Below are 15,674 nucleotides of genomic sequence, written 5' to 3' on the forward strand. Positions count from 1 at the left end.
AATATAGTCTGGCCCCCCAAAAGGTCTGAGGGGCAGTGGACTGAAAAAGATTGCTGACCCCTGATTCAAAGTGTTGGTGCTGACCTTGGAAGCCCTAAATGGCCCAGTAGACCTGAAGGAGCGTCTTCATCCCCATTCCCCAGCCCGGACACCGGGGTCCATCTCCCGAGGGCCTTCTGGCGGTCGCCTCCCTGCGAGAAGCGAGGTTGCAGGGAACCAGGCAGAGGGCCTTCTCGGTGGTGGCGCCCGTCCTGTGGAATGCCCTCCCATCATATGTCAAGGAAATACACAACTACCTGACTTTTAGAAGACATCTGAAGACAGCCCTGTTTAGGGAAGCTTTTAATATTTGAAGTTTTATTCTGTTTTTCTATGTACTGGAAGCCGCCCAGAGTGGCTGATGGGAAAATCAAAGAGCCAGTATGATTTAGGGCTTAGAGTGACTTACTGGGAACTGAGAGACCCGGGTTCAAATATCCCCTTGGCCCTGAAGCTCACTGCGTGTGACTTTGGGCCCGTCGCTGCCTCTCCGCCTGACTTAGTGAGGTTACAGGGAACCAGGCAGAGGGCCTTCTCAGTGGTGGCACCCTCCCGCCAGATGTCAAGGAAATAAGCAGCTACTTGACTTTTAGAAGACATCTGAAGGCAGCCCTGTTTAGGGAAGCTTTTAATGTTTGATGTTTTATCGTGTTTTTGATCTTCTGTTGGGAGCCGCCCAGAGTGGCTGGGGAAGCCCAGCAAGATGGGTGGGATATAAATAAATTATTATTATTATTATTATTATTTATTACACTGACCGGCAGCAGCTCTCCAGAGTCTCGGGTGCGAGTCTTCCCTCCCTCACCCCGACTGCCCTACATGGAGATGGTGAGCATTGAATTTGGGACTGCCTATGTTTGGAGACACTGAGCTATGCTCATTCCCCAAGTTTTGGGACTACAATTCCCATCATCCCTGACCACTGGTCCTGTTAGCTAGGGATGATGGGAGTTGTAGTCCCAAAACAACTTGAGGGCCAAGTTTGGGGGTGCCTGCAATAGGGTATTGGGCTGTGGCCAACTCATTTCTCCTCTTGAGTAAGGAAAGCAAGCGAGACATGCCTTCCTTCCTCTATTGGGTCTATTCTAAGTTGAACCGGCTCTGGATAACAACCCATTATCGGAGTTTTAAGGGCTCATTCCGGCTGGACGCAAGTCTTCCAAGGAAGATATATTTATAATAATCCTGTGCAGGGTGGTGGTCTTACCAACGCCGGTAAGGTGTGCATGGTATTAAAGGATTATCTGATTCTGTAGTTGTGTGTAGGTTTTCTCGTGCAAATGTGTGTAAAAGGAACAAGCCCTATGTCAGAACTGTCAATTTACAGGTCTGAAAATAAGGGACCAGCAGCCTCGAAAATAAAGGATCAGCAGCCAAAATAAGGGATCAACAATTACTTTGATAAAATACATATTTTGTTGCGTTCAAACGGCTTTAGATACCTATCAGGTCCGTAAATTACCATATAGCATATATTCGACACACAAAAAAGCAGCAATTTGTTGTTGACAAAGGACAGCTGGACATAGAAAGGGCCCCGTTACCTTCAGTAGCATATTTAAGGGACATCATCAATAAGGGACAGCAGCGGGACATGGCGCTGGGATAAGGGACTGTCCCGCCAAATAAGGGACGCTTGACAGCTATGCCCTACATCCACTAAACTTTGGAGACGGAGGTTAATTGGGAGAAGGGAAGCGGTGGGGGCCAGCCACTCACTCTCAGAGTCCATGCAATACTTTGCGGCTTGTTCCTTCCACGCTGAAGCGTAAAGTACGCACTGGCCAAATACATGTGTATGTCAGAAAAGCAGCCGGTCAGTAACACCCAGGGGGCCGCCATGGTGATTCTTCCCCCCTCCATCCACTAATCTTTGGAGACGGAGGTTAATTGGGAGAAGGGAAGTGGGGTAGGGGTGCAGCCAGTCGCTCTGAGAGTCCGTGCAATTCTTTGTGGCTTGTTCCATCCACACTGAAGCTTGCAAGCTGCAGGCACAGTCCTCTTCATAATCATAATCATCATCATAATAAATTGTATTTATATCCCGCCCTCCCCAGCCGAAGCCGGGCTCAGGGCGGCTAACAACAATAAAATAGTACAACATTCTAAAATCATTTCATTATAAAATTAATTCAAATCAAATTGATGGCAACCATTGGGCTGGAGTGAGGATTGCCAAAGGAGGGAGTCAGGCTGTGCCCTGACCAAAGGCCTGGTGGAACAGCTCTGTCTTGCAGGCCCTGTGGAAAGGTGTCAAGTCCCGCAGGGTCTTGGTCTCTTGTGGCAGAGCGTTCCACCAGGTTGGAGCCGCAGCCGAAAAAGCCCTGGCTCTGGTTGAGGCCAGCCTAACCTCTCTGTGGCCTGGGACCTTCAAGATGTTTTTGTTTGAAGACCGTAAGTTCCTCTGTGGGACATACTTAATACCTTTATTGTCGTTGTTAAAGACCCTCTCGCTCACCTGGAAATTCAAGCTCACCTGGCAGTCTGACAACCCCAGAAGCCAGAGCAGGGGGGTCTCCAACGTTGTGCCCTCAGTGGCCTTTTCCCAGTGTCCGTGCCAGTGTTGGAGATCGGCAAGGTGTATTTTCTCTGGGTGACCTCTTCCACGGCATTCGAAATTTGCAAGGCGCATTTTGCACCTTGCTTTTGGCCGCTTGCGACCAAGTGAAGACGCCTGGGTGCCAGGATGATGCCCGACTTCTCCACCATCAGGGGATCCTTGGATCCGGACACTTAAGACCCCACGTCGTAGAATCCTATCTGCCATATTTTATCCACACCATTGGAATGGAACGGCCTTGGTCCAGTATCCCTGAAGGAGCGTCTCCACCTCCATCGTTCAGCCCAGACACCGGGGTCCCTTTCCCAAGGGCCTTCTGGCGGTTCCCTCCCTGCAAGAAGCCAAGTTACAAGGAACCAGGCAGAGGGCCTTCTTGGTGGTGGCGCCCGCCCTGTGGAACGGTCAGGGACCCCTGACCGTTAGGCCCAGTCGTGACCAACTCTGGGGTTGCACCGATCATCTCGCTTTACTGGCCAAGGGAGCCGGCATACAGCTTCCGGGTCATGTGGTCAGCAGGACTAAGCCGCTTCTGGCGAACCAGAGCAGCGCACGGAAACGCTGTTTACCTTCCCGCCAGAGCGATACCTATTTATCTAATTGCACTTTGACGTGCTTTCAAACTGCTAAGTTGGCAGGAGCAGGGACCGAAGAATGGGAACTCACCCTGTCATTGCGGGGATTCGAACCGCCGACCTTCTGATCGGCAAGTCCTAGGCTCTGTGGTTTAACCCACAGCACCATCCGCGTCCCACCAGATACTGATGTTATAAATATGAAAATGGGAACTGCTAAATATGTGATATGATGAAATCCAGATTGGACGGTGTCCAGGAAGTCTTTTAGCAATGTAAATACACCGGGGAATAAGAAGAAGAAAATTCTTCTTTTATTTTGTGTGTTTTTATTGTTAAGTTTTTATGTTGTGTCAAATGTAATGTTTTTCTTTTATGTTTTTGTCTGTGTGTTAGAAGAGAAAACTATTAATATTTTTTTTTGGGGGGGGAGAACTATAGACGTCACCTCGCAGTCCGTCAGGCCCAGAAATCAGGGGTGGAACATTTGGGGGGAAATAGTGTTTTGGGGGGTGAATTTTGCACCCACCGATCCCCCCCCCCCCCGATCCTCCATTCTCCATTCAATAACTCACTTGTTGCGGATTTGAAAGCAGATCCCTTCATGTGAGGGGATAGTATTGCAAAATGAAATGTTTGTTTCTGGGTGGTTTTGTTCTTCCGTTTCACAAATATTCTTTTAACTTGCAAAAAAATAAACAAATCTCTTTTTCTTTCTCTCCCTCCTCTCCTCTCTGCTCCCATCCCTTCCTCCCCTCCTCCTCCTCCTCCTTTTTGTCGGTGTGGAATAATTATAATAAAAAGGACGGACTACGTTTGAATCTGGGAGGAATATGAACCAGCAGCAGAGAATGGCCGCAGCTGGGACTGACAAGGAGCTGAGTGACCTCTTGGATTTCAGTATGGTAAGTGAGACTCTAGTTATTTGTCTTTTTGCGGGGGGGGGTATGCACATGTCGACACGAGGGGAGGGAGCAGTGGCAAAGGGACTGGTGGCATTACGCTGGATTGGGAGTGCTGGAGTGAGGGCGTCGGACGGAGGCAACTCGCAAGGAGGCGAGCGGTTGCGGGTACCAACTTGTTTGTTCCTCGTCGCAGTATCAAGGGGGACGCGTAATTGCTACGGTCTCCTTGTTGTGAAGACTTGGAGAGGGTGGGGGCGGAGTAGGGGAAGGAGAGAGAGAGAGAGAGAGAGAGAGAAGGAAGAAAAGGAAGGAGAGAGAGAAGGAAGGAAGGAAGGAAGGAGAGAGAGAGAGAAAAGGGAAGGAAAGAAGGAGGGGGAAAAGGAAGGAGAGAGGGAGAGAAGGAAGGAAGGAGAGAGGGAAGGAAGGAGCGAGAGAGAAGGAAGGAAGGAAGGAAGGAAGGAAGGAAGGAAGGAAGGGGAGAGAGAGAGAGGAGGATGGAAGGAAGGCAAGAGAGGGAGAGAGAAGGAAGGAAGGAGAGGGAAGGAAAGAGAGAGAGAGAAGGAGGGAAGGAGAGAGAGAGTGAAGGAAGGAAGGAAGGAGAGAGAGAGAGAAGGAAGAAAGGGAGGGAGGAAGGAAGAGAGAGAGAGAGAGAGAGAGAGAGAGAGGGAGGGAGGGAGGGAGGCAGGCAGGCAGGAATCAGGAATCTCAGCTAATGCACCCATAGCAGGTGGCCAGCCAACCTCTGCTTAAAAACCTCCAAGGAAGGAGACCCCACCACCTTCCATCCCAGTTCCTTCGACCATTCCTCATCAGGCTTGGTCTCCAGACCCTTGGTTCTCCCTCCTCGGCACACCTTCCCGTTTTGTCAACGCCCTCCAGCTGTTTCTTTACTCCAGGGAAGAGGGAGCTGTGAGCCCTGCCTAGACTCCAAACTCCACCATCCTTGGTCTCTGGCCATACTGGCTGGGGTGGGAGGAGGGAGTTAACGAACACATAGAGGGTTGTAGACTTTCCCATTCCTGGCTTAATAAGAAGAGGCTTTCTCTTCTCTCAGAAGGCCTCTTATAAATAGAGGCTTTCCCCTATTGGGGAAAACTATTGGGAAGTTTTCTCCTTTCTCAAGTCAGATGCCTCCTCTAAGAAAAGGCATTCTTCCGTTTCTTGGGCGCCTTCTGCTGATTTTATTGAGGGAAGCCAAACGGAGGAGGACTTTCTGCAGTCGGAGAGCGTTGTGTCCCGCCTTGGAAGGGCGTGTGGTCTTGACTTTTTAGATAAGGAGCCTTGGAAGGAGGCCAGGGAGAGGCGCCACGTCACGGAGAGAGATAAAAGACAGCCCAGAGAGTGACAGCTGACAGCGTCGGTCTCTTTTCTCTTCTCTCGTCCATTTGGTCAGGCAAGGGTTGCTAAATTCTGCACATTATATTAACACGGTTTCTCAAAATTTGGTGCCTGCTAGATCCATAGAGGGATGCGGGTGGCTCTGTGGGTTAAACCACAGAGCCTAGGACTTGCCGATCAGAAGGTTGGCGGTTCGAATCCCCGTGACGGGGTGAGCTCCCGTTGCTCGGTCCCAGCTCCTGCCAACTTAGCAGTTCAAAAGCACGTTGAAGTGCAAGTAGATAAATAGGTACCACTCCGGCGGGAAGGTAAACGGCGTTTCCATGCGCTGCTCTGGTTCGCCAGAAGCGGCTTAGTCCTGCTGGCCACATGACCTGGAAGCTGTACACTGGCTCCCTCGGCCAATAAAGCGAGATGAGCACCACAACCCCAGAGTCTGCCACCACTGGACCTAATGGTCAGGGGTCCCTTTACCTAGATGCATAGAATTGTAGATTTGGGATTCCAGCTGGTTCCTTTGGTATTTCTGTGCCAGCTCTCTCTGTGTGTATGTGTTGTTGTTTTAGCACGTTGCATCATGGGAGCTGTAGTCCTCTAGTGCGGCACGCATTGAAGGTGGTTTTTCCACACTGCATGGGAAATTAGAGAGAAAGGGAGGGAGGGAGAAACTTAAGGGAACTCCTCCCTTCTGTGGTTCAATTCGTTTCTTTTTGTTTCCTTTGCACGTTTGCAAATCTGTTTCTTTTTCTGACGCTGCGTAAAAAGATTCAGAAGGGAGGATGGAGGTTGTTTTAAGGTGGCGGTGTAGGGAAAATTTAAAGGTGCAGTTTTGCATCCCTCGAATTGCAGGCAATATCTCTGCTTTCTTAAAAGCCTGGTCTGCTTACGATGCTTTAAAGCGCCACAGGTGGAATTGATCTTAAGCCAGAACATAGGAAGTCCATCTAGTGCAATATTTCTTACACTGACTGGCAGCGCTAGGGGTTGCCCTATGTCTGGAATTTCCTGGACGTAGCCAGAACACTACAGTTCCCAGAAGCAGTGTCTGGGCAGAAAGCGCTGAAAGGTCTGTGAAAATCCAATGTTGGAAGTCTTGTTGTTGTTGTTTAGTTGTGTCCGCCTCTTCGTGACCCCCTGGACCAGAGCACGCCAGCCACTCCTGTCTTCCACTGCCTCCCACAGTTTGGTCAAACCTTCGAGAACACTGTCCCACCATCTCGTCCTCTGTCGTCCCCTTCTCCTTGTGCCCTCCATCTTTCCCAACATCAGGGTCTTTTCCAGGGAGTCTTCTCTTCTCCTGAGGTGGCCAAAGTCTTGGAGCCTCAGCTTCAGGATCTGTCCTTCCAGTGAGCACTCAGGGCTGATTTCCTTCCGAATGGAGAGGTTGGATCTTCTTGCAGTCCATGGGACTCTCAAGAGTCTCCTCCAGCACCAGAATTCAAAAGCAGCGCACCCCCCCCACACCAGCCCCAAAGAGCAGGTCGATAGGAACCCAAAGCCTCCAGAGCCCAGCGGGAACTCCCGCTGGGCTCCGGAGGCTTCGGGTGAACGCACCTTGAAAGCACAGAACGCACCTTGACTTAGAGGGGGAGAACAAGAATTTTTTTTCCTCTGTTCTCCCCCTCCTATGGTCTGGTGCGTCCAGTAGAGTGAAAAATATGGTAACTTTTGTACATTTTTCTCTATAAACCTCAATAAAATTTATTTGAGCAGAAAGAATTACCCTTGGAGCCATAACTCTGCTAATGTTCAACTTGCCCAAACTTGTCTGCTTAAGTTTCTAGTCCACAGCAATTTCCCATGCAAACCACCTGTTTGCTGATAACCTGTGCCATATCTGAGGGATGGACAAAATCTCCCTTTTAGCCCCACCACATCATGGTAGCAACCAAGCTGGAGAAGATTGCTTGCTCTTTATTATTTAGAAATTCGCACCGGCTTAATTTGCACAGACAACATTGCAATTCAGGTACCTTATTTAAATATGCCCGTATAATTCCTCTTCCCAGATCTTCCCAGTGTTTAATAGAAAGCACAGAAGAGGAACAAATTAAAGATGCATATTTTCACAGGTCTTTCCTGCAAAACTTTGACCAGGAAGACTGCAAGTGTGTTTGGAGTTGGAGAGATGTGCTTATGCATTGATCTGGGGCCAAAACATGTTTATATTGCTGTGATCACACGGGCAGTTTCCGATTTATCTGAATGTTTTTGAAGGGGGGGTTGTTGAAGTTAGGGTTGCCGTACGTCAAAACTTCATTTGCAACTTTGGCCATTTAAAAAAGAAAAGCTAAACTTTTGTGTCCGAATTTTCGCTTTCAACCCTTGGTGAAAAATTGAAATTTCTGGTCGGAGCGGTCTGCTTTTTGTGCGGCTTTTCAGCAATAGATTTTGCTTCTTTGGCTCCTGTTCTTGTTGGGGGGGTGTAGTGTATTTAAAAAAGCAAGGGGGGGTCAGATTAGTTTGCAACTTAGAGGCGAGCAGAAATTTCCTGGGCATTGTTTTTTTAATTTTTAAATTTTGCTTGCCCACCCCATCTATTAAAAAGCAGCGGAACAGGAAGTCCTTAAAAAACACACCTTCCTTAGAAGTTTCAAAGCAGAATTTGGGAGGCTGTGTTTCATGGTCACAGTTACAGATAGGTAGCCGTGTTGGTCTGCCATAGTCAAAATAAAAAAAAAAATCCTTCCAGTAGCACCTTGAAATAGTGCTACTGGAAGAAATTTCAGAAATAGACTGGAAAGAGAAGCTGCTGAATTGCAACTCATTACCAAACTTAAAACCATGGAGAGACCTGGTCTGAACAAAGACATTGGATTCTTATCTCATTATACATGACTAAGCCATTTCTCACCCTCTCACCCCTTGCCTTTTCCTGTAAGACCTATTACAGTTGTTAAGAGTCGTCAACAGGCTCATCTCAGCTATCTGCCAATCTCCCATTCCCACCACCCTTCTGAGTAATACCCCTCGCCACCTTCTCACTATATAGAAGGATCTGGCAACTTCTGTTTCAGTGTATCTGAAGAGGTGTGCATGCACACGAAAGCTCATACCAAGAACTAACTTAGTTGGTCTTTAAGGTGCTACTGGAAGGAATTTTTTTATTTTTTCATGGCCACGTTAGCTGAGATTCTCGCACTACAGGAGGGTTGGACTACTAGATGACATTGAAGGGTCCCCTTTCCAACTCTTATAATTCTCTGTGTTATGTATGTGTGTGTGTATGTGTTTAAACCCAGAGACGAGAAACTGCCAGATTTTGGGAGGTGTTAAATACCGCCTGCACCCACCCACCCTGGCACCCCCTTCTCCTTGTCTAGGTAACCTCTTCTCCAATGTTCAAAATTTGCCAGGCACATTTTGCACCCGGCTATCGGCCACTTATGGGACGCGGGTGGTGCATGGTATGTGAGTGGTTCTGTGGGTTAAACCACAGAGCCTAGGGCTTGCTGATCAGAAAGTTGGTGGTTCGAATCCCTGCCACGGGATGAGCTCCCATTGCTTGGTCCCTGCTCCTGCCAACCTAGCAGTTCGAAAGCACATCAAAGTGCAAGTAGATAAATAGGTACCGCTCCGGCAGGAAGGTAAACGGCATTTCCGTGCGCTGCTCTGGTTCGCCAGAAGAGGCTTAGTCCTGCTGGCCACATGACCCGGAAGCTGTACGCCGGCTCCCTTGGCCAGTAAAGCGAGATGAGCGCCGCAACCCCAGAGTCGGCCGCGACTGGACCTAATGGTCAGGGGTCCCTTTACCTTTTTAAACTTGCTCTAGCAAGTTTCTTTATACCTATCGGCCACTTGCGACCAAGTGAAGATGCCCAGCTGCCAGAATGGTGCCTGACATCTCTGTGGGAAAGTTCAGGTGTGGCAGGACAGGACAAATTGTTAATTAATATTCTCCCTAACTTGCTCTAGCAAGTTCCTTTATGTAGCAGAGTTTACATTCCCCCTTTTTACATGCACAGCAGAGAGCTGGTTGCAGGCTCGTGCGAGCCTCTGACTATTACACAATTCAGTCTGTCTTGGATTGAATTATACGTTGCTCGTAAGTTTCCTTTTAAAGGTAAAGGTAAAGGGACCCCTGACCATTAGGTCCAGTCGTGGCCGACTCTGGGGTTGCGGCGCTCATCTCGCTTTATTGACTGAGGGAGCCGGCGTACAGCTTCCGGGTCATGGGGCCAGCAGGACTAAGCCACTTCTGGCGAACCAGAGCAGAAACGCCGTTTACCTTCCTGCCGGAGTGGGACCTATTTATCTACTTGCACTGGTATGCTTTCAAACTGCTAGGTGGGCAGGAGCAGGGACCGAGCAACGGGAGTTCAGCCCATCACAGGGATTCGAACCACCGACCTCCCAATCGGCAAGTCCTAGGCTCTGTGGTTTAATCCACAGCACCACCTGTGTCCATTTTTGCTCAAGACATCGATTCCATAAAACATATTTTGTTGCACTGTGCAAAATACGAGCAAGCCAGGGCTGAACTGACACTACCCTTGCTGGTACCGTTCCCGGGAAAATCAGAGGCTCACTATGTCAGGCTCCTATTGGAAGACCGGACAAATGCTAGAACATTAGCAGTGGCCAGGTTTTCATCGGTGGTTGCAAGAACCAGTGATCCCTATATTCTGAACAAAATGCTTGTTTAACCTGGAGGTAGGCTGTATGGATTGTATATTGCTTTGTAACAATGTGTTGGGACCCTGGACCGGAATAAAGGTTGATGACGATGAAAAATCAAGAAATTAGAGCCACCTTGCCGCCAAAATGGCAACCGGAAATTTCCGTTTTTGCGACTGCAACCGTGGTTTAAGGAGCTGTTTGGCGCCTGGCAAATATATATCTGAGTTTCTAACGCTGTTTTCCCCCTCTTCTTCTTCCCCAGATGTTCCCGCTGCCAGTAGCCAATGGGAAAAACAGACCGACGACTCTGGCTAGCACGCAGTTCGGAGGATCAGGTATGCTTCAATATATCTCCCCATATTTCTGGTTTTTGTCCTCCAGGGTTGCACAAACGAGGATCCTGAGGTCTTGTGCTTGCTGTTGCCGGCACTCCAGCTTCCTGCGTGGCAATAATAATAATAATTTTATAATAATTTATAATGATATAAATGATGCAAGCAGCATCAGAGGTGATGATGGAAGTTGCGGGGATTTGGGCACAACATCTGGAGAGGGGCGACATGTGGGAATGTTGCGGGGAACAGGAGAGGGTATATTGATTAATATTACCCTTGCTCTAAGGGATGTGGGCGGCGCTGTGGGTTAAACCACAGAGCCTAGGACTTGCCGCTCAGAAGGTCGGTGGTTCGAATCCCCGCAATGACGGGGTGAGCTCCCGTTGCTCGGTCCCTGCTCCTGCCAACCTAGCAGTTCGAAAGCACGTCAAAGTGCAAGTAGATCAATAGGTACCGCTCCGGCGGGAAGGTCAACGGCGTTTCCGTGCGCTGCTCTGGTTCGCCAGAAGCGGCTTGGTCCTGCTGGCCACACGATCTGGAAGCTGTATGCCGGCTCCCTCGGCCAGTAAAGCGAGATGAGCGCCGCAACCCCAGAGTCGGCCACGACTGGACCTAATGGTCAGGGGTCTCTTTACCTTTTTAAACTTGCTCTAGCAAGTTTCTTTAAACAGCAGAGAGTGCATTACCCCCTTTTACAGAAAGCTGGTTGCAGACTTGTGTGAGTCTCTTTAAGACAATAAGCATATTTAATTTGGCTTGCCCAAATTGAGATATGTTCTGTTATTCCTGGTGATACCCTTTTGACCCCTCCTAAAAGAATAAAGACACCGCAGTCTTATTCGTAAGTAACAAAAAGAAGTTTTACTCACAATCAGGCAGAGCGCAATGTGATCCGTGAAGGCAGCCTTTCGGCTTATAGTTACAAATACGGTGCTATACCTCGGTTCTCAAACTTAATCCGTTCCAGAAGTCCGTTCCAAAACCAAAGCGCGTTCCAAAACCAAGGTGCACTTTCCCATAGAAAGTCATGCAAAATGGATTAATCTGTTCCAGACTTTTAAAACAACCCCTAAACCAGCAATTTAACATGAATTTTGCTATCTAACGTAGGCGTCAGCAAACTTTTTTCATCTGTCCCTCAGACCTTGTGGTGGGCCAGGCTATATTTTGGAAAAAATATATAAAGTGAACGAATTCCTATGCCCCACGAATAACCCCGAGAGTCGAAGGAACGACCGCCTTTTAGAAAGAGGCGTTCCTCTCTCGAGAGCAGAGAATGCCTCTTCTCAGACCAGGGATATGGGGAAACTCCAGGGGTCTTCCAGAGGTTGTACCAGCCCCCGCCCCCCCCAACTTCCAGCAGCCAATCCCGGGCCAGGGGTCGAGGGCAGGCCTAGGCAAACTCCGCCCTCCAGCTGTTTTGGGACTACAATTCCCATCATCCCTGACCACTGGCCCTGTTAGCTAGGGATGATGGGAGTTATAGTCCCAAAACAATCTAGAGGACCGAGTTTGCCATATGCCTGGTCTAGGGCAACGGGGTTTGTATCCTGGTTTGCAACAACGGTTTGCTAGAAGGCTCCGTTTTTTATTTTTAACCGCAGGTGCAAAAGTTCAAGGTACATTTTTTGGGGGGGGTCTCCCGTCTTCGTGCGCCCTTTGATTTTGAGCATGAAAGCAAAATGTGCTTTGTTTGATAGAGGGGGTTTGCTTTGAATACGGGGCGTGTGTTTATGGAGACGTCTTCGCCCGTGCGTGTCTTGGGAGTGGGGGCGAGTCGGTGCACGTTCGCGAATTTTGAAGCTACAGGTGGTTACAGCAAAGTGTAATCTCTCTCTTTCCACCCCCACAACACACAAACACACCGGCCACCCCTTTCCACTCCCTCTGCCCGGAGCTTGTCACATCTGAAGAGGTTTCTTCAAACCCCAACTCCCGGCTTTGATGCTTTTCGCAAAATAATTTGGGCTTCTTGCCGCAACTGCCCCAGCTGTGTTTGAGATTCCGGGATGGGCTGAGCGGTTCTGTAGTCTTTCCTTTCGCCTTGGCAGCGTTCGTCCTTTCTGAGAAAGAGGGGAAGGGAAAGGTTTGATCGAAGCTTCTGTTTTGTGGCCAGGTGGAGCTTCCATGTGCAGGAGCAATCTATCTGAGAAAGGGCCGAGTGGGGCTGTTGAAGCTGTTGTGCCCCAAAATTGGGTCCCCTAGGAAGCCAGAGGCTGCTTTCTGTCTGCAGCAGGGTTAAAACATTTTGACTTTTCCAAAAAAACAAAAAATCAGTTTCCTGTATCATGAAGGGATGAGCTTTTGCTTAGGACAGGGGTCAGCAAACTTTTTCAGCAGGGGGCTGGTCCACTGTCCCTCAGACCTTGTGGGGGGCCAGACTATATTTTGGAAAAAAATAATGAACACATTCCTATGCCCCACAAATAACCCAGAGGTGCATTTTAAATAAAAGCACACATTCTACTCCTGTAAAAACATGCTGATTCCCAGAACGTCCGCGGGCTGGATTTAGAAGGCGATTGGGCCGGATCCGGCCCCCGGGCCATAGTTTGCCTACCCACGGCTTAGGAACACTGAAAAAGGGCCTGTTTCTTCTCAGTTGTGGGGGGAAAGGTCACCCCAAAATGCAAAGCTGGAATAGCCATATAGGTAACTCAAAGAAAACGATTGCAAGAATTTGTCGGAAATATGGAAACCTTGCCAAAAAACAACAACATTGGGGGTATTGGAGAATCGCTGGAAGCAGGAGTCCTCCGTGCCCCAGATCCCAAGAAGTACCGTATTTTATGCTCTATAAGACTCACTTTCCCCCTCCTAAAAAGTAAGGGGAAATGTGTGTGCATCTTATGGAGCGAATGCAGGCTGCGCAGCTATCCCAGAAGCCAGAACAGCAAGAGGGATTGCTGCTTTCACTGCACAACGATCCCTCTTGCTGTTCTGGCTTCTGAGATTCAGAATATTTTTTTTTCTTGTTTTCCTCCTCCAAAAATTAGGTGTGTCTTATGGTCTGGTGCGTCTTATAGAGCGAAAAAAACGGTAATTTGTGCGCAGAATGCGCAATCCAAGCGATGCAGGAAGTTTGTGGCGCTTGCAGCGCAAAGAAAGAGAAACAGCAAGTTCGATTTATTCTAAGCAGTAAGAAGGGATGTACAGAGGTACCTTAATCCGTTCTGGGAGTCCGTTCGGCTCCCAAAAAGGTCGAAAACCAAGGCGTGGCGTCTGATTGGATGCAAGAGCTTCCTGCACTGAGATCGGAAGCTGTGTCGGACGTTCGGCTTCCGAAAAACGTTTGCAAATTCACTTCTGGGTTTGCGGCATTCGGGAGCCGATTTGTTCAACTGCCAAGGTCCCATTGTACAATGCACAAAACATTGTGCAAGTATCAGCAAACCCGCAACCTCTGTTATTCCCCTGTATCCCAATGCATAATTATTATGTACAATTTCATAGTGTGTTATGCAGTTACCTATACAAAAATCGATGATTTTGGGGTAACCCCCCCAAAAAAAACCCGGTTTCGAAAGGACAGTTTTCATTCCTTTGCTTTCAGCCAAAAGCTCATTGAGCTAAGCTGCAGGAACAAGAGGTTGCCAAAATAAAAGCAAAAGCCACAAGCTCTAGACTACAGTCTTCCAGATGTTGATAAGATTCACAGGTTGCAGCGCCCTTGACTCTTGGCCCTGGGGATGGTTGAGAATTTGGCAGACACATCCCCGTATCCCGACCTCCTCTTTATCAGGAGGGAATCCCCTCTCTCAATACAGTGGTCCCTTGGTTCCCAAACTTAATCCATTCCGGAAATTCCATTCCAAAACCAAAGTGTTCCAAAACCAAGGCAAAACAGATCAGTCCGTTCCAGGCTTTTAACAACAACCCCTAAAACAGCAGCTTTACATGAATTTTACTCTCTAACAAGACCGCTGATCCATAAAACGAAAGCAAGAATCAAGGTAAAGGGACCCCTGACTATTAGGTCCAGTCGTGGCCGACTCTGGGGTTGTGGCACTCATCTCACTTTACTGGCCAAGGGAGCTGCGTCCAGCTTCCGGGTCATGTGGCCAGCAGGACTAAGCCGCTTCTGGCGAACCAGAGCAGCGCACGGTGAAACCGTTTACCTTCCCGCCGGAGTGGTACCTATTTATCTACTTGCACTTTGACATGCTTTTGAACTGCTAGGTTGGCAGGAGCAGGGACCGAGCAACGGGAGCTCAGCCCGTCATTGCGGGGATTCGAACCGCCAACCTTCTGATCGGCAAGTCCTAGGCTCTGTGGTTCAACCCACAGCGCCACCTGCGTCCCTAAAACAGCAGCTTACCTTTGGGCAAAAACCAGGAAACACAACAACCCCAAACCAACAACCGCATATCAAGGGAGCAAACGCCTGTTTTCTTTTCCTTCTTTGTGGATTTCCCCCATCTTTAATTGTTAATTTGGTACACTTTGATCTCTCTCCAAAAAGGAAGGTTGGCGTTGCATCTGAGGGTTGCTTCGCCCCCCCCACTACCAACTCCTTTCTCCCTGCCCACCCCCTTCGTCTCCCAAACAAAGAATTAAAACGCCACCCTGGATTATATCCGTAGAAAGATATATTTATATGTACGCACGCACCTAGGTATAAATCTCTTCCGCCCTTTATTGTGGAGCTGGGAGTGCAAGAAAGTTCACCTGATCTGCAAAAGCTTCAAATGGGGCTTGTTGCCAGCTTGTTCCACATCCCTTTCTAGGATTTCAGTAATGCCTGAAATAATATATATATATATGGTCCCGTGATTAAGGAAACGGAGGGCTTTTTAAAAATGAAAATAAAAAATACATTGCAAAAGACTTCTGCCTTTCCCCAGGCTTAATAATAAAATAAAATGAAGTGAGCTCGTTTTAAAGGTGGCAGCTATTCAGTTTTGCAAAGCCATAAAAACTACCTTTTTTTGAAAAAAAAGATTATTGGTTTTTCCGTATATACACCCTCTAACAGTACAGTGGACGCTCGGGTGGCGAACATGATAACGCCTAGGTTGTGGGTTCGATTCCTGCATGGGGCAAGTGCATATTCCTCCATTGCCCCAGGGGTGAACCTCAGGGTCCCTTCCAACTTGACAGTTCTCTTATTTGGCCGATGAAGCCCTTCCTTCATCATGCAAAATGCAGCGTGATGACAGCCTTACGTTTTTATGTCTATAGGCAGATATATGCATGTCCGCGATGGATTGGCTGTAGATGTGCTAGTCTTTGTTAGTAGTAAAGGTAAAGGGACCCCTGACCGTTAGGTCCAGTCGTGGCTGACTCTGGGGTTGCGGCGCTCGTC

General features: G+C 48.6%; 2 protein-coding genes across 10 annotated transcripts in view; one reads left to right on the forward strand and one right to left on the reverse strand.

The window, feature by feature from the left end:
* Window positions 1-15,674, reverse strand: part of KISS1R (KISS1 receptor) — a 285,361-nt gene that overhangs the window by 88,365 nt on the left and 181,322 nt on the right. The window lies entirely within an intron of this gene.
* The window catches only part of TCF3 (transcription factor 3), an 83,318-nt gene that overhangs the window by 6,630 nt on the left and 61,014 nt on the right, over window positions 1-15,674 (forward strand). For all 9 annotated transcript variants that reach the window (XM_082206397.1, XM_082206399.1, XM_082206400.1 and 6 more), the window contains exons 2-3: window positions 3,976-4,076; window positions 10,297-10,369. In XM_082206397.1, the coding sequence (XP_082062523.1) occupies window positions 4,005-4,076; window positions 10,297-10,369 (145 nt within the window). In that variant the 5' untranslated portion in view covers window positions 3,976-4,004. The remainder of the gene's footprint in view (window positions 1-3,975; window positions 4,077-10,296; window positions 10,370-15,674) is intronic.

The sequence above is a fragment of the Podarcis vaucheri genome, assembly GCF_965113315.1.
Source record: "Podarcis vaucheri genome assembly, chromosome: 18".
Lineage (NCBI taxonomy): Eukaryota > Metazoa > Chordata > Lepidosauria > Squamata > Lacertidae > Podarcis > Podarcis vaucheri.